Source organism: Cyprinodon tularosa, unplaced genomic scaffold (assembly GCF_016077235.1).
Source record: "Cyprinodon tularosa strain WSP-4 unplaced genomic scaffold, ASM1607723v1 ctg176, whole genome shotgun sequence".
In the NCBI taxonomy this organism is placed as follows: domain Eukaryota; kingdom Metazoa; phylum Chordata; class Actinopteri; order Cyprinodontiformes; family Cyprinodontidae; genus Cyprinodon; species Cyprinodon tularosa.
The window spans coordinates 422117-440325 of NW_024038582.1; the positions used below are offsets into that span (position 1 = coordinate 422117).

Consider the following 18209-nt stretch of genomic DNA (forward strand, 5'->3'; position numbering starts at 1 on the left):
AAACCTCGATCCACTTAAACAAGCAGCTTTCTGTTCCTAACCTGTCTCTATTTCTCCCTCCCTCTCACACAGAAATGAGCTAGCATCTACAAACGCACCAGTTTCCCACAAGCTACTGGAGGGGATATATCATTCTTTCATCCACAGCGAGTCATTGTGGCGGTGTCAGCTGGTGCCATCTCTTTTATCACACTGGAAGTTAATGGAAGCAGCGACCGGAGGAGGTGGTTGTTGGTGGGGGTGGGTGACTGGCTGGAATGAAAAAACCAACAAAAAGAAAACACAAATATGCTTAGAAGCAGGGGAGATGGGACATGCAGGCACGGCCGGCCCTGAGGCATGAGCTGTTTGTAGTGATGCTGAGGCTTCTCCCTATAAGCTTGTAGAATAGATCCAGACACCTTTCTCTATTTTTGCTATGATCTGTTTAAATTTCACCCCCTGATAGAGCTAAGCTGGATGTCATCTTAAAACATAAACTACTGCGGAAAAGATTTATTTAATTCTGCACATCCCACCTGGATTACATTTAAAACTAATGACTAGAGATGAATCAAGCGTCGCATTTTCTTCCACCTAATCCGTCTTTTTAGTTTTATAAGGACTCAGAATGTTCTTACATCTATAGACTGAAAACCCTCTATGGAGGGTTTATTTATGAGAGAGGAAACAACAGCCAATTACTGCAGCAGGATTCAGAGCAGCGTACATCTTTTAATAAGATAGTTGACCTAATTTTCTGGTAGCATTGTTACCAGAAACATTGCTATATTAAAGACACATTGTTTAAGGGACATATGCCAGGACTGTATTTGGCTTATTTTATCTATAACTCTTTATTTTTTCTGTCTGTTTCTGTTTGTATAACATAACAATCGTGCTTTATCATTTGACACCATTTAGATACATATCATGTTTATATTATCTTTTACAATAGGCAGTGAGACAGTTAAAAATATACAAAACAATATTATTTTACTAGACATAATTTCTATTTTTAATATAATCATCAGTATCTTCATTTTTCATAATCATTTCTTATATCTCTGTAGGATATGTGCTTTAGCTTCTGTGATCAAAATATTATTGCAGAAAACAGCAACTCCATTTTTTTTTTAACATTTAGACAATAACTTCCAATGTAGTACAGACATTCACAGTTACATGTTTTACACGGTACAGTTTTACAACAAACTTCCAGAGAAAACTGTGGTAGAGTAACTTTATACAAAATTCACAGGACATGAACTCTAGCCATTTTCACGTTTTCGCTCAGTTGTTTTGCTTTTCAAAGTAAACATGTTCTCTTCAACCACATGCCTTTCACTGTAGCTGCCATAGAAGCAAACTCACATTGTCCTAACACGCCATGGCAAAAGTCAAGGAAAACCTAAAAAGCTTTTGTGCTTTTTTCTGTCTTTTTTTTTTTTCTCTCCACTGGTAAAGCAAAGACAACATAAACAAAAAGGGAAACAGACCATTTTGCTGACTGGTCCGCACCTAAACACCTACATATGTATTGCTCAATACATATTGATCGGACTATGATTGATCATGACACATAGAGAAAAAGAAAACATGACCGTACTAAAACACAGAGTTGGTCCCGGTTGTTTTGTGCTATCATATAAAGTATTTCGTAATTCTGTCGAGACATGTAAACAGGCAATCGCTTGGCTGAAATCGTGCGTTGGCTTAAGGCCTTTTCTGTTTAACTTCTTTATTTATTTTTGTTTTTTTTGTCAGGAGACATTGAAAAACTTTTTTCAATGATGTTCCTGAGGAAAGCATGCAAGACGTAAACAGGATTGACTGTCAGCATTAAGGGATAGTCAATGTTTGCAAATCACATTTCTGACCATGTGCTTCTTTTTTTGTACTTCTTTGTACCCTGTGCTTTGCCAACTGAACACTCAACGGCATAGTTTTTGCTTTTTTCTGCCTATTGATTTTGGTCCTCCATTTCAACATACATAGTATAAAACATCCTAAAAATAATTCTAAAAATGCTTTGATCACATAAAAGTTTTATCTCTGTTTTGTTTTTTTTACACTGAAAAAATAAGGAAAAATAACAGTCTCTCTCACACACAACATCTTTTGCAAGAAATCTGGACTGCTCCAGATTGCTCCTAAACATGAACTGCTTATTGGCATTGTGCTTACGCCGAGCTAGCAGGTTGCCTTGCGGCTTGTAGTTTTACCTCACAGAGAGCAACATTTGAAAAAGAGACAACTGTGTGAGTTGGTAAACATCCACAAAAAAAAAATTGACGCCATCCTTTGCACTCTTCAGCGATGTCAAGTTTGTTTAACTACTTAATCTACTATATTCACACGGTATTTACTTGATTCATGAAGATATTCAACAAATCTCTATTCTATAACTCTAGTCTTTTTTTTCTCTTCTCACAGTATTACACAGTATGTTTACATTTTTTTTTCTCGGAAATACGGTTGTATCGGTGAACACTAACAGTCTTTAATTTTGTTTTCAGAACGCAAACCAACAATAAGACATCGTTGGCTTGATTTAACAAGTACAGAAAAATTAAGCGTGGTTGGAAAATCTATTTTGATCACATATTGCCCCTGGAGGTAGGTGAATCAATTGAAATCTTGGAAGTCCTTTGTAATGTTCTCAATTGTCTACATGTTCTACGAGGGTTTTGTTGCTGTCTACACATTAGCCTCAGGATTGGTCAGGTTAGAGGGTGGGCTCGTTGGGTTAGGGGGGTTAACAGCCTCTGTTGGGCTAGTTGGCTTAGGTGGTGGGCTGGTCGGGCTAACAGTTTTGGCAGTTGGGTTAACCGGACTGGTTGTAGTGACTGTGGTGGTAATAGTGGCTGTGGGACTCGTTGCCGGAGTTACTGGGCTAGAAGCAGTAGCTGGATTGGCAGGTGGAGGAGCCGGGTTGGCGGGTGTCGCAGGGCTGGTTGAGTTCACAGGAGCAGTACTAGTTGGGCTGGCTGGGTTTGCTGAAGTTGGGCTAGTGGAGCTCACAGGGTTGGTAGGATTGGCAGGGCTGGATAGATTGGCAGCGTTGGTTTCCGCTTGCTGTTCAGGTCCATTCTCTTGACATTTTCTGACGACTGCAGGAGGCTGGAACATTATCCGAAGTCGCTTGGAGAGAAAAACAGAGCAATTAGGAATCAGATGAATTTTTTTCAGTGTTGGTCCCTACATCACTTTGTCTTAATTTTGCATTATTTGTGACAGACTTTAAAAGGGGCCAAAATAAGCAGGTTAATTTAGGCTTTTTGCACATTCATCACATCGTTTCATGTTGGCCTTAAGGTTCATGCTTTATACTCATTAAAGTAATTATTTTAATAACCTCTCTATCTGTAAATGTATATTTTTTGTGGATTGGTACGATAAAATGAGTTTAGCTTATTAAGTCTGCTGTAGTCATGCTACATGCTCATCCAGGAGGAGCAAATCTTGCAAAGTCAATGACTGGATGCAATCAACTGGTTTTCCTTAGATAGAAAACATTGTTCCTGTATGATCTGATTGAATTTTTTCTGCAGACACACACACACACATATATATATATATATATATATATATATATATATATATATATATATATATATATATATATATATATATATATATAAACTCAACTGACATGAACTGAGATTATTGTAAGGTTAACTGAACTATACTCATTATTGTGTAAAATCTAAGTACATATTTCCACCTCACTGTTTTAAGCTAAATGGCTGACAAGCATATCTGTTGCACTGAGTATTTTCCTTCTTCCACTGAGGCTCACTGTAGTGCCATTACATCAGGGGGCTTTTTTTCCTTTTGATTATATAATGTTTATTTGACACATCCTAAAAAATGTGTGGCAGTCTGGCTTGACTGGTGATCAAATTCTAAATCCCACTGCCTTAAATGCAGAGCACCATAATGCCAATACCTAAGCTAATGTTTGCAATGCAGTTGGTGTTCCTTTAACAATTAGGACTGTTAACAGTGTATCTAGACATGTCTATGCTAATCCAGGAGAACTGAATCCTGTATTGTTTGTGACCTAAAGCAATCAGTTGGGCTTACTTATAAAGAAAACTTTTAACCAATCTGTCTGCATGATTTCATTGTCTTGGAAAGCTGCATTGTAATGACATTTGTTGTGAATTAAGGATTTACAAATAAGCTACATTGAATTGAATGTATCATATTTGACACATAGCCAAGAAACCAAACATATCAGTAATTTTAAGGAAAGAAACAGTGAAATAAGGAAGTTTTACAGAGATTTCTCTTCTCACCTCCTTGTATGTGCCCTTTAGCCCGAGATACATGTAGACCATGTATCCTGGTATGAGAACCATTGAGGACAGAGCCATGAGCCATCCCACTCCCTGACCCCAGCCTGGGAACACATAGTCTCCCATCGTGAGAGGAACCATTTGTACGGCGCTGAACAAGAACACTCCCTGTGGGAGACAAGAGATGTTTTATGCATCCTGACACCTCTGACTACAGGCAGCACTGGCTCAGCCCGGCAAGGCTGCAGGCAGGTAATATTGACTTTATTTATTGTTTCATCTTTCAAATTGTGACTTTAGATGTACAAACCTATTAGCTTAAAATACTCACAGCGACAATGAGAGGGGTGAACACGACCCAGCACATTTTCCACCATATACAGGGTTTGTAGCCAATCATCTCCTCGATGTTGTCGTAAAACTTGTTCACACCTGCCGGACAAATGAATGCATGACCAAAATATTCATGCCTGATTTGTTTCTCACATCTGAGATCTGCCATGCATGATGATGAGTACCGTGAGGCATATGACACATGAGTGATCAAGACCTTGTGGCCGAGCAGAATTTGAAGCAGGTAAAATGTTTCCATAAACTTGCATGTTTTTGTTTGTTTATAATAATAATTAAACTCACATTGGAGAAATTGACCTCTGGATTTAACCCATCCCCTTGGGGAGCAGTGGGCTGCTATTGTGCAGCGGCCGGGGAGCAATGGGGATTAAGGGTCAAGAACCCAGAGTCGAGGCAGTGGGATTCGAATCGGGTATTTGCAACCTCCTCAGTCCACAAGTGCACTTCTCTAACCAACTAAGCCAACCCCCCATGTTTAGATCTTGCTTTTGTTGTTATGTTTTAAATTAAAGTCAGACTAAAACGCACCATAACACCAAGATATGGAGATGCACTCAAAGAAGACCAAGAACAGCAGACACATCCCACTGGCAGAGTAGTAGTCGAACAGTTTGAACACATAGATTCCACCCTGGATACAATAAAATAAAGATAAATGTAAGTAAAGATAAACACAGAAATATGCCCATTGATACAGAGTTGCCCTGCTTTACCTGTGTGATGTTTGAAAGTCCAATCAAATAAGACACCAGGCAAACAACAGCAATGAAAATCTCTCGCCTCCCTCGAAGAACTTTGGGGAACTCGTCTACCAGCGCTGTGATGAAACCTTCGACGGTGCAGAACTACAACACACAATAACAGTAACAGCTTTTACAATCTGATTAGAAATGTGTACTTCTTGCTTTGAGATGTACATTCTTAGACAGATTTATTTGGACTTAGATTTATATTATCATTGTGTATACAAAAAGAAATTTAGTTTAAAACAGCTCTAGACAATTTCATTTTTTAAAGTGCAGCCTTGAAAACAGTAATAAATACATTAAAAAATAGTAATATAAACATATGACTGTATATTTACAGTTCTAACATAAATTTCTCTGTGGTAATTCTGTAGTAATTCCGTTGATGTTCTGGAAATATTTTAGGTCCACAGTTTGGTTACATTTTGGTAATGAAATGTTCTCATCAGAATTAAGTTATGCTGTTTTAAGAAGTCAGTGAAAAAAATCTTAGATTTAAAAGCATTTCATTTTCATCCCAGAAGGTTGACACTAATTTGTTTATATCTGATATTTCAAATAAAAGCAAAAGGTTGGCAGCAAAATAAATAAAAAGGAACCCTATTATTTCATACACCTTAATTTTCTCTCTCTTCTGTTATTATAGGATGTGCTATTTCTTCCATTCCTCAACAGTGTTTACAAATTAAACAATATGAACAAGAGCTTAAAAAAACATCAAAAATTTGAGGGGGGTTGGATTAGAAGGAATTTCTTAAAATAAACCTTTGTTGCATTTTAATTGCATGTAAAACATCCATTTCTTATATGGGCTTTGATGTCACGCGGTATTGTACTTACCTAATAGTGCAGATGTAAAATATGATAATTTTTATCTTTTGTCTATCTGTTTTTATCAGTTTGTTATAGTTTTATATTTGAAAAAGTTATTACATTTCAATTTCTAGTCATAATCAGTATGATCAACCCATAAATAAATAAAAAAAAACAGCTGGTATGTCGACGTAATAGGTTGTATTTTGTAACCCTAAATCCTGGTTTCCAATATGTGGGTTTTCTCCTGGTGCTGCAGCCTCCTCCCACAGTCTAAATACGTGACTGATTGTGGGTCTCTAGAGTACGGAAGAGGATTAGGGCCACTGAAAAAAAAAGTTAACTGATTTTAAAATTTTATTTCAGTTTAACATGGGAAAAAAAGTCAGAATTCTGAGATTAAAGTCAGAATTCTGACTTTTTTCTCAGAATTCTGACTTTAATCTCAGAATTCTGACTAAATTCTGACAATAAAAAAAGTCAGAATTCTAAGAAAAAAGTCAGAATTCTGAGATTAACGTCAGAATTCTGAGAAAAGTCAGAATTCTGACGTTAATCTCAGAATTCTGACTTTTTTTTTTTTATCTCAGAATTCTGAGAAAAAAGTCAGAATTCTGACTTTTCTCAGAATTCTGACTTTTTTCCTATACTAAACTGAAATGAAATGTAAAAATCAGTTAACTTTTTTTTTCCACTGGCCCCAATCCTCTTCCGTACTAGAGAATTAACCTTAGGTGGGAGAGTTGTATGCATGGTTGTTTGTTATGTGTGTCATGGATTGGTGACCTGCCCAGTCCTATACCCAGTCTCTAGGCCATAAAAAAAACTAAATAGGTGCTTCCCAATGCATTCTTAAAATATTTGTAAAATCTGGACATTCTTCACACCTCAGGTTTTTGCTTGCATCCCATTAGATCATTACACATGCATTGCTGGGTTGACTTTTTCCAAATATTGTTTTCATCATTGATATTTATCCTAATAAAATGAATCAAAAACTATGAAATATGTTTATTTTCTACATCATTCTTTAACAGTTTATGGTGTGGGCACCTTTCCAGAAGTTTTCAGAAAAAACAGCGTCCTCTACAGTCAGAATTTGTAGATTTAGGTGCTTGTCTAAGAATTTGAAAGGGAAAGACTATTTATTTTTCATGTAAATTTAGCTTTTATTATTTCATTCATGGTTGTGAAATCAAACCATGAATTTAATTTCAAATTTGGTATTTGACCAAAAAATCACCTGATATGTGTTTTTTGTTTTTCACTAATTAAAGGAAGTATATTTGTATAGCAAATTACAGTTTGCTATATCTGATGAGAAGATCTAAATACCAAAACACGAAGAAACCAAAATATATAATTTCTGTGTTTTGCTAGCGTGCCTGGTCAGCGTCAGCCTTATATAAATCACATGCAGAAACTAAAAAACGATAAAAACATTGTGCGAATGGGGATGATAATGTTGCATTAAAAATTCTTGCCCTTTAATGTTAATGCTTAGCTACCTCTATATGTAAGGAGCAAATTGCATGCTTATCATGCAGAGAGCAGAGGTGAGCCACGTGGTATATAACTGCTCTTAAATATTTAGGTCAGCCCGTGAGCTGATCGTCACCGAAGCCCCTTACCTGACTGTCTATCCCCAGCATGAGAAGCATGGAGAAGAACAAAATGGCCCATAGAGGTGAAACTGGCAACTGGGTTACAGCCTCTGGATATGCAAGGAAAGCTAAACCAGGACCTGGGTGGTAAATAGGAAGCATTGTTAAAAATTTGAATCAGTATAAAGCTTCCAAAATAGCATGTTAATGTTACAATCATTTGGTAATAGTGACAAAAGCCACTACCATATGCAGTTACCTGAGGCTGCCACATCTGCAATGTCTTTCTTAGTCACATGCGCCATGAAGCCAACAATGGAAAAGATTACGAAGCCAGCAAACATGCTGGTGCATGAGTTGATGCAACACACAATGATAGAGTCTCTGGGGAGAGGAAATATTTTTTCTTTTAAAATAGGACTTTTGTAAAAAGGTTTAAAATTGACTTTTTCTTGCCACTTGACCTTTTTAGAAAACTGTGCAGTTATATCTGAAAGATCAGCAGTGGGAGTGCTTTCACTGCAAGACGTTAGGTAAAAATGAAAGCTTTGTACCAGGAACATGTATATTCTGCTTGAATGCGACTACCAATTGACCTTATGTTTAAAACAACATCAACAAAACTGAAACAAGCTCAGAAAAAGTCCAATTTGAATGCAACTATTTTACGTAACTGATTTTGTGACCTAGAATGTGGGGCCGTTAGAGAAAACACTCAGGCATCACAGTAATAGTCTTTTTGTTCCTACAGCACAGAACGGGGGAGACTTCACCTCACAGTGATGCTCTGTTCCTTCCCATCCATTAAATCCTTCATTACAATCCTTCAATGTGGGTATATATTTTATACCTTTTTCTACAGTTTCATGAGTGATATATTTATTTTCAATATTAGCCCCTTTCTCTCTAGTCAATTCAGAAATCAATTCCACTGCATTATTCATCAGCAGCTCTTACCTGTAAACATTGTTATTGAATGTGTTATAGCTGCCCAGAGCTATAAGTGACCCCAGTCCCAATCCATAAGAGAAAAAGATCTGCGTAGCTGCATCCAGCCATACCTGACAGAGGAAAGGGGGAGGAGGAGGGGGTGTTAGCTGCATGAGGCCAAGTTCTGCCTGCTCAGGGAAAGCAGCATGAGGCAGGAACACACAATAACATATCTTTACCTCCGACTCTTTGAGTTTTTCAAAGTCAGGGGTGATATAGAACAAGATTCCCTCCCTGGCTCCAGGTAGAGTCACCCCACGGATGAAGAGAATAAAGAGCATGAAGTAGGGATACGTTGCTGAGAAGTAAACAACCTGAAAATGTAAGGAGGTGATTAGAGGAAAATATGAAAAATGTGTACTGGGACATAGATGTTTATGAGGCCTGACTGACTTTAACCGAAACAATTTTTTTTCTGCATGGTCATGTGATGAACTTGACTTTTAAAATGTAGCGTCACATGGGGGAGAAACTGAGTACAAAAGGAGGATAAATCCAGATCAAGGGGGTATGGCTGATTGTTGCTCCTCCTATCATGAAACCACACTCGGAATGGAAAATGTGTCAGGAGAATTGGACTTAGAGAAGCCGACCGAGAGGCGGGGAGAAAGAGATTAGGGGTGCATCAGTTCCATTTATTTATTTCTTTATTTGGCCTCTTATTTAAAAAAAAATCAATTCAAACCAGCGCTGAATGCAGTCTGAAAGATTGATGAGATGAAATTTGACTTTTTAATATTGCATTGGAGATGCATGCTCTTATTAGAAACCAGCATAAATAGGAAGTGTTGGATTACCATAAACAAACAAATATTTTACCTTCCCTGTCCAGCTAACCCCTTTCCAAATACAGAAGTACACAAGGACCCAGGCAATGGCTAGTGTTATAGCCAGTGGCACTCGGATTTGGCCTGGTTTTTCCAAGCCATCAGTCATTTGATGCATGTTGCGTCTGTAAGTCAGAGCAAACAGTGATAAAAACCATTATACGCACAGGGTAGCAAGCATGCAGTAAAGGAGCCTGCCTTTTGAAGCAGCTCACAGAGGCATGCAAGAAAGTTAAAGGGCTGCAGTAGAGAAAATATGTCAATATCTTACTCCCAAAACTCCAACACAGAACTGGTGAGATTTGCAGTGTCTAGAATGGAATGATTTGTATAACATTTTTCTGTGTTCCATGGATTGTTACATGAGCTCCATGGAAGTTCCTGTAAAGGGTAAAGAACAAAAAACACGTGTACACTTTCGTTACCAATTTGGATATTTTCTTAAGCCCAAGTTCTGTTTTTAGTTTAGAATATACTTACAGTTGTAAATGAGTTGTACAGGTAGTAAATGGCCCAAGCAATGATTACAATGTAGTAAATGTTAAGCCAGAAGGATAGGACAGCTGCAGCAAGGCCCACACCTAACAATCAAATATGATTTCAGTAGGTTTACAAAAAGAAAAAAAAAATGCATTTGCATTTTGAATATAATATAAATGTACCTTTAAACATAGGAGCCAGTTTCCACACACCAAGCCCTCCAATAGAGGTGTATTGACCAAGGGAGCATTCCAGTAAGAACAAGGGGACCCCAGCAAATATGAGGGTCAGAAAATATGGAATCAAGAAGGCCCCTGAATGGACAAAAGTGCATTATGATAAGTATTTGAAATAAAAAGAAAAAGCTGCTCTGGTACTAAAAAAAAACCCAGCAGAAATATTTTCCATGAGCCTAAATTAAGATCAAATAAATATGATCTAATTTTGATATTTACAAGAAAAACAGGAAAAGGACCATTTCAGACTCATTTGTTTGCGTTTGATCATACTCATGCGTTTGTTAACCTGAATCCATGTCCATAGACACAGTCAATTAGGCTACATACTATCAAATTTGATCCCAGTTATAAATCAGTGCATCCAAAACTCAATTTATACGTCTAGATATAAACCTGCAGTTTACAGGTTGCAAATGAAGGCAACGCTTTCGGAGATGTTTTCTGCCTTGGACGCGCTAAATTAAAAGCCCCATTATGTGCATGGTTGAGCTTAATTGGTTACTCGGTATGCATACATGAGTGCAAAAAAATAAAAAATAAAATAAAAATATTTACCTCCGCCGTTTTTCCCGCAGAGATAGGGAAATCTCCACACATTCCCCAGTCCAATTGCATAACCCACACAGGAAAGGAGGAAATCAAATTTCCCTCCCCATGTTTCCCTTTCTGGGAGCACTTTTTGCTTCTTCTCGGTCTTCACATCGAGGGACTTAGGTTTGTCGTTGTTGGCGGCCACCTCGTTCAGTTCTGTGACCTGTCCATCCGCTTTAGTGCCGTTCGTCGCCATGTCTCTGAATTTGGCAAAGGTCCTGGCGGTCGGACGGGAGGCTTCAGCACCGGTCCACGTAGACAGCAGCTTCGCGGTTTTTGGTTTCTACAACTAACCCTTCGGACCAAATGTCTGGAGATGAAGCCTGTGCGTCCACACGACTGGTCAGTCGTCGTTAACCTAAGATTGTGGATAGAGTGATTGTTTGTTTGAGGGTGCAGGGAAAAAAATGGTTACCTGTTTCAATTAAGATGGACACATAATGTACCAAATTCATTCCCTCTTAATCAGCAACAGCATTTTAAACAAACAATGTACTTCTGATCTCTAAGGACGCATTTGACATCAAGGCAGATGCATTTTCTTAACATTTGACACATTGAGATTTTTTCCCCATTCATTTTAAATCACCGATGGCAAAGGCATGCTGCCTAGCCTGCACAACAGACAGATTGCACGTAATTTAACAGCCAAACACAAAACAACAGACACGGATGCCTAAACAAACTCCATTTAGATTTTTCGAGTAAACAAACAAACAAACAAACAAAAAACAGATATCAACAGAAACGCAAAGTAATCAAAACATGCACTTTTAAGCACAGTATGCACAGAAGCAAAAGCTTCCAGCCTATGAAAATTAAGCACAACGAAGCCCACCAATTAACACCCACAGAATTTCCTTACAGTTATTTGCGTGGATAACCGAAAGTAAGCGTGGACAGAAGGACATCTCTAACACACTGGAAAACAAAACGCACCGTGGAGACAAAAGGGATGTCCAAATGCGTAAAAGCTTTACGCATCAGGCTGCACACATTCTGCCATATGAATTGGGAAGTCTGCGCACCAGAATGCGACTCCTTGCATCTGCATACACCAGACAGACTGGAATCAACTCTGCATGTTAGAGATAAGTGTGCAAATATTTACTTGATCCCCCCTCAGCAGAGATAAACAGCCTCATTCGCAATCCGGTCAATCAAAATGTTATCGTAGGGACACATACCTGAGCAGAGCAATAACCAACTTGCAGACAGGCAGTGGAAAAAAAGCCTATATTCAAAACCTTTTACTCACAGTGAATCTGGGATCCGCACCACTGAGGCTTCGCTGACTGCCACAAATCTCCAAAAGAGGGATCCGAAGATTCCTCCTGTGGGTCAACTTGTAAACTCCGAGTGTTTCTTGAAACATAAATAGGTTTTTCTTCCATTAAAAGACATTAAAGGGGACCATGCAGCGTTCGTGGGGTCCAAGCGGGAGCTGTCCAGTTGGGATCAGTGCTGAAGACCAAAAGGAGGAAGAGAAAAGAAAGCGAGAGGAGGAGGTTGAATGAACACGGACAGTAGTCGCTTCGCCTTGTGCGACTGTCTAACATCAACAACCAGACTCAGCTCCCATCTACACAGCCTCAATGTCATCTCAAAGTCGCCCCCCCCTTACCTCCCCTCCTCATTCTGATTCTCATATAGGCTGAGCCGAGATCATACTCGCTTCTTATATATATTATTCTTTTCTTGTAGTTTTACTCTGTTCACTTTATTAAATTTATATTTTTCATTTGAATTTTTAAATAACTGATAAGTTCTGTTTTAAATTAAAATGTTAGAAATTAGATAATACATTATTTATCTAATGGTATCAATAAATTCGAAATGTCAGCCCCCTCCCAACATCCTCCTACCCCCCTCCAGTTTAGAAATATATGGTCGAGGTGCAAATGGCAACATATGAGGGGTAAGTAGCAGCCCCATCATGTCAAAACGCGTAGTGCGTTTTGGATGCTGAGGCCAGTCAGCGACTGTCTGGCAATTCTTGGCAAATTGAGATAAAGGGAACCCTTCAATAAAAGAAAGGGAGGGAACACTGACTGGCTGTCCAACTCAGCCTATGAAGCCCGACGCCTTCACAAATGATGAGTTGAAATGAGGAGGATGCATTGGAAGAACATAAATTCTGGCCATAAAAAGGAGTAAAGAAAACGAAAAGAGGTGAAATTAACGGAAAACTCTAAGAGGAATGCAACCAGCTTTCTCCTCTGCCTGCTTTAAGAAAAAAAATCATGAATCAAAAAGATGGAAAGTAGAAGAAAGGATGAAAACAATGTGGACCCACTGAATTGGTAAGTGTTTTCTTAATGTGTTGATATAACTTGTTTGATTTTCTTGAATTTTGAGTGCAACTTTTACCATTTTGAAGCTCTTTTAGCCGTCCCCATGTTTTGTACTCTAATCTCATATCAAATGCGTGTTCTTGCGTGGGAAAGAATAGCAATACACCTTTTTTAAGAGTTGTGTAGGATGCGGTGCAGCACAGTCTGTGATGTAAACTGCTGGGAATGGGCTCTGGCATACAGAGACATCGGGAGGGTTTACAAGTGCCGTGTGAAAGCTCCTATACTATCATGGGGCTGAGAGGGCACCAGATGGTAAACCAATGAGGGGTGAACTAACCCACTAAATGTTACCACGTGAAATGCAGCATTTAAAATCCCATCTGGTTTGCTGTCCCTGCGGACATGAAAGTGTGAAACATGACACATATTTATACACCTGCTGATGGAGCACGCAGGCATGTCCAATGGGGCTGGTGACATGCACTTCCAGCCAGCTGACCCCTTAACCCCCGAGCTTTTTAATTTAGCTCACTGCCCTTTTTCACCAGTGGCTCCACAGCCTCTTAATTTCAAAAGGAAGCCAGTGTGTGGTTCCTTGTGACGGCTGTATGTGCTCTATTAGGCTGGAATTACTTGTTCTCTCTTGCCTTCAGAGTGTGCGGCTTAAATTGAGCCACTAGTTCCTGCTTTTTACAGGCCAAGTGGATGTAAGATCTGTGTAATGTTGATATGAGGAATTTGTAAAAAGGTGAAACCAAGGACAAGAACTTCCTATGAACGCACTGATTACTATATTATTATGTGACACTTTCGTCATCACTGCACAGTATCTTATCCTTAATTCTCTTGTATTGTATTTTTTTTTAGTAAAGTGAATCTACATGGCTTAATGCTGCCATTTATATTCTAAAGTTATATTAATACTAATAAATACAAATTAGTTCAAATTAATCTCATATGTTTTTATATTGCACAGATATGTAATTACATGTTTTGAATAACAGTGATTTAGCACAATTTGGACTCCAAGAGACAGCCTTAAAAAACACATATTACCACCAGAAGAAAGAAGAAAGAACATTTTAAACAAAGCAACCAGGTGGACAGAGTGGAACTGCTCTAACTTGCAAGAAAACAACCAAGCAGATAAGGCACAAAAGTACTGAAGCATGTGTTAATTGTGCATCAAAATATATTAATGTTGTTTAAAGGAAAGTGCATTAGAGCAACTTTGACAGCCCTAAATAAATTTCTTTGTTCTGTTTCATCTCTATTACCCTTTTTACTCTTTTAGTTCTTGAAGGAATAGTATACTTATATGTATTCAACCAGATTATACAGTTAGATTGGTTCAATCTGATTGTATGATCTGGTTGAATTGTCTCTCTAAACTGCCTTGAGATAATATGTGTTGTGCATTGGGGTTATATAAATAAACTGAATTGAATTAAAAACTGAAAAGTTTGCATGTTGTAATGGAGCAGGCATGAGGTCGTGGAGTTTCAGACGACCACATGTTGGGACACACACACATTTTAAGAATAAATGACACCTCTAATTACCATGATATTCAGGTCTTGGATAGGGAAGAATTATGGTTTTGTTAAGCTAGGATCCAGTGTTTGAGGCGGACAAACAGATTTCTCAAAATGTTTATTGGGAACAGGACTGCAGTGAACAGTGTTTGCATCCAAGGCGGGAACCTCTGCAGAAGGAGACAACTGGTTAGTAACCACATCTTTCTGGCGGAGGATGATAGTGAACATGTGAGTCACTATCCTGGTCTAATAGTTCAGTCCGAGCCTAGTGGATGAGTCGTGTGGGCCCACACGACGCAGCGGTTGTTGCACAGAGAGTCCCAGACGCTGATGTATTGGAGGTCGGAGGACAGGCAGTCCAAATCAAAGTATCTTTATCTGTCACTCAGCCAGGAGCAACACTCCAGTAGACCAACATTTTAAAGTCGTAGGGAAGCAGCTATTCCAACTGTTGCATTTTCGAATTCTCCTGAGTGGTGCCCAACTTTACACAAGTGAATAAAGTAAATGTGATTGGTCATTTATCAAGGGGGTGGGATTGTTGTAGCGGAAGGTTTGCAAGCAGTTTGGTTGTGGCTGGTGTCTCGGAAGCATCCTGCTAACTAGTTAACAACTTAGTCCTAGTAGGTTCCCAATGGGAAATTACATTGGGACCAAGTAGCACTAAGCAACGACACTGTCAAGGAACGCTATGGGCAGTGGAAACATGCAAGAGGAGGAGAGTTTGGTGTTGGAGGTCGTGGATGAGTCTCCTCCATCATACACTTTTTATTTAGAGGAGGAAAGTGGGAACGAAGTTGTTCTGGAAGAGGACGCCATGGTGGCAGAAACTTTGTTTGGTGTAGAAGGCTTACAGCCGTACATGTTTGAGCCCTTGCCTCACACTGCCAGTTCTGTTAGCTCTACGCCTGCCGAAGACACAGACGTCCATCCCCGTAAACACTGGGACGTAACTCAATGGTAAGGTAAAGGATTCTTATTTCCTACTTCCACTGTTGAGTATATTAGCTGCGACATATGAATCAAGATGCTATGACCGAAAACATTTACTTGTCAGATGGCGGTTGATATATGATTGGCCGAATTTAGGTATACAAGCTGACGTATAACTAACTGGCCTGCATAAAATAAGAAAGAAAAAACAACACAGATTTTAAGACAGGATTTATTTAAGAATAGAAATGTTCTTACTTTTGGGACAATATCGTCTGATAAAGAGTGCATTTATATACATGTTTAAGCCAGAATGATTGGTAAGCGAGACGCTTCAGAGAAAAACCGCCCACAATCAAACTTGCTTGCAAACCTTCCGCCACAACAATCCTGCCCCCTTGATAAACAACCAATCACATTTACCTTATTCACTCGTGTAAAGTCGTGCACCACTTGGGAGAATTCGGAAATGCAACGGTTGGAACAGCCGTTTCCCTACGACTTTAAGCATTCTTGAACTTTTTTTTTTTTTTTATACTTTCAACTGCCTTTGTAAATTCTCAGTTATCAGGGTCATGGCAACCACAAAACTGGCTTAGATCGGAGGTGTAAAGAAAAGCTCTGTGTTTACACTTTTAAGCTTTCTCTCCTCCATTCTTTCCTGAGAAGAGATTACTGGCAAACACTTGACTGGCAAACTTTATGTTGGTATGTGTATTAAATAACTATAAGACATAACAAGTTTTTGCAGAAATTGTAATCTTACTCAGACCAGAGAAATGGCTCGTGTTACAGAGGGCAGCACTTACCACTGAACTTGCTTCCTTAGAAAGTTAACCCCGAATCCCAGTTAAAGAAGCATTTATACACACAGCCTGACACATTATTACATCATTACATCATATACATGCTTGTAAAATGACGCATCACTGGCCCATGTCTTATCAAAACATTACACAGTGTTCCAGATAACGGACGTTCTGAATACAGAGTGAGCTCGCTGTTAAGAATTATTAACCATGTCTGTGCTCTCAATTCATTCCCAAATCTTTGTTGTGTACGTAATGAAGAATAGAACAGAGGAACTGTGCTAATTACATAAACTGCTTGGGAAAACATTAGCCGTAACGCATAACAGGCAGGTAGTATTAGGGTTTTACAAGCACGTACACAAAACATAAAAATAATCCTTACAGAGGCGACCAGACTTTCACTCAGTTTTTCTGCAGATATTTTGAGTTTATTATCTTGCAACAATTTTGGCTCCACTGATTGGCATTAGAATCTGGCACAACTTGAAACCATTGTTTTTTTTCCATATAACCTCTCTCTTCATCTGCATTTGCACATTAGAGTCAGTAAACACAGTCAGGACACAACTGGTACATGATGAATCCCTGAAAGACAGGACTACTTAAATACCTAACTAGATTTATGACTGGTCTGACCTCTGCCTATGAAGCAGATATTTCAAATATAATGACAACTTTTACCAACAGAAACATGGGTGTGCCATGAGTTCCCCTGTTTCACCTTTTACGGCTAATATCTACATGGAGGAAGTGTAGAGCAGAGCACTCTGCGGATAAAATGGAGTATAACTAGCTCACTGGTGCAGATATGTCGATGACACTTGGGTAAACCGTCAGCTACAGATTGCACCATAATGTGAGCCAACGTAATAGACAAAAAATGATAAAAAAAACTGCAAGCAATATCCTAGATTTTCTATATTTTGGGTCTTTTCAGCAGAAAAAAGCAAATGTTTAATTTTAAAAGTTAAATACATGTTTGTTTTTTTGCCAAGTATACATTTTAGTTAATATAATTGAATGTCTGTGGTCCTATTTAAAGTTAAATTCAATTAGGAGCAAAAACCATTTCCATTGTGCCTTATTTTTTCCATTGAGGGAGAGCATTTTGTTTGACATGTTTGAAAATCACCTACTGTACCTATGCTGGCGAATAGAATTTAGGACAATCTTGAACTATGATCAAGGGCCAACCAAAATCGCTCTAAGGGCTGCAAATGGTCCCATGTGCCGCACTTTGTATACTTCTGGTTTAATTGAATAAGTTAGAATTTGGCCCAAAAAAAGAAAAATTTCTGCCAGGCATAAATTTATTTTGAGATCCATATGTTGTGGCATTTTAGTATTTTCTTTGTTTTTTAGCTAAAATATTAATATACATTTGCAATGTGTCAATTCTCTGCAATTAAATTGTATTTCTATGCTTTGGGAATCAAAGTCATGAGACCTTGTTTCATTGAGTGGAGTAATTGTTTATTGTTAATGGATGCGCAATATCAGCAAGAAGAAAATCTGAAATATTTGACAGGAACGTATGCTGACATTTTGAGGTCAAGCCATCATTTTCTGGTGACTTGTTGAATTTTAGGTTTTTGATGCACTCGTTCATCTCTTCATTAGAAAGCATTTCATCACTGTCTCTTTTTCAAGAGTGTAATTAACTTGTTTATCTTTTGATTAATTCAATATATCTGTGCTATAT

At 38.4% G+C, this 18209-nt stretch overlaps 1 protein-coding gene across 4 annotated transcripts; it reads right to left on the reverse strand.

The window, feature by feature from the left end:
* Window positions 1-1742: 1742 nt before the first annotated feature.
* Window positions 1743-12542, reverse strand: slc6a1a (solute carrier family 6 member 1a). 4 transcript variants are annotated; one of them, XM_038281807.1, is made up of 16 exons: window positions 12186-12542; window positions 11867-11975; window positions 10892-11285; window positions 10280-10411; window positions 10098-10198; window positions 9889-9998; window positions 9610-9742; window positions 8970-9104; window positions 8758-8861; window positions 8060-8184; window positions 7828-7940; window positions 5351-5482; window positions 5166-5268; window positions 4615-4715; window positions 4284-4451; window positions 1743-3123 (listed from the first exon to the last, which is right to left on the reverse strand). In XM_038281807.1, exons 3-16 carry the CDS (start codon window positions 11121-11123, stop codon window positions 2680-2682), a joined length of 2133 nt encoding a protein of 710 aa, XP_038137735.1. In that variant the 5' UTR covers window positions 11124-11285; window positions 11867-11975; window positions 12186-12542; the 3' UTR covers window positions 1743-2679. The 4 variants fall into 4 exon arrangements, with proteins under 4 accessions (XP_038137735.1, XP_038137736.1, XP_038137734.1 ...); XM_038281808.1 differs by having other exon boundaries at window positions 11793-11975; XM_038281806.1 differs by lacking the exon at window positions 11867-11975.
* Between the last annotated feature and the right edge of the window lie 5667 nt (window positions 12543-18209).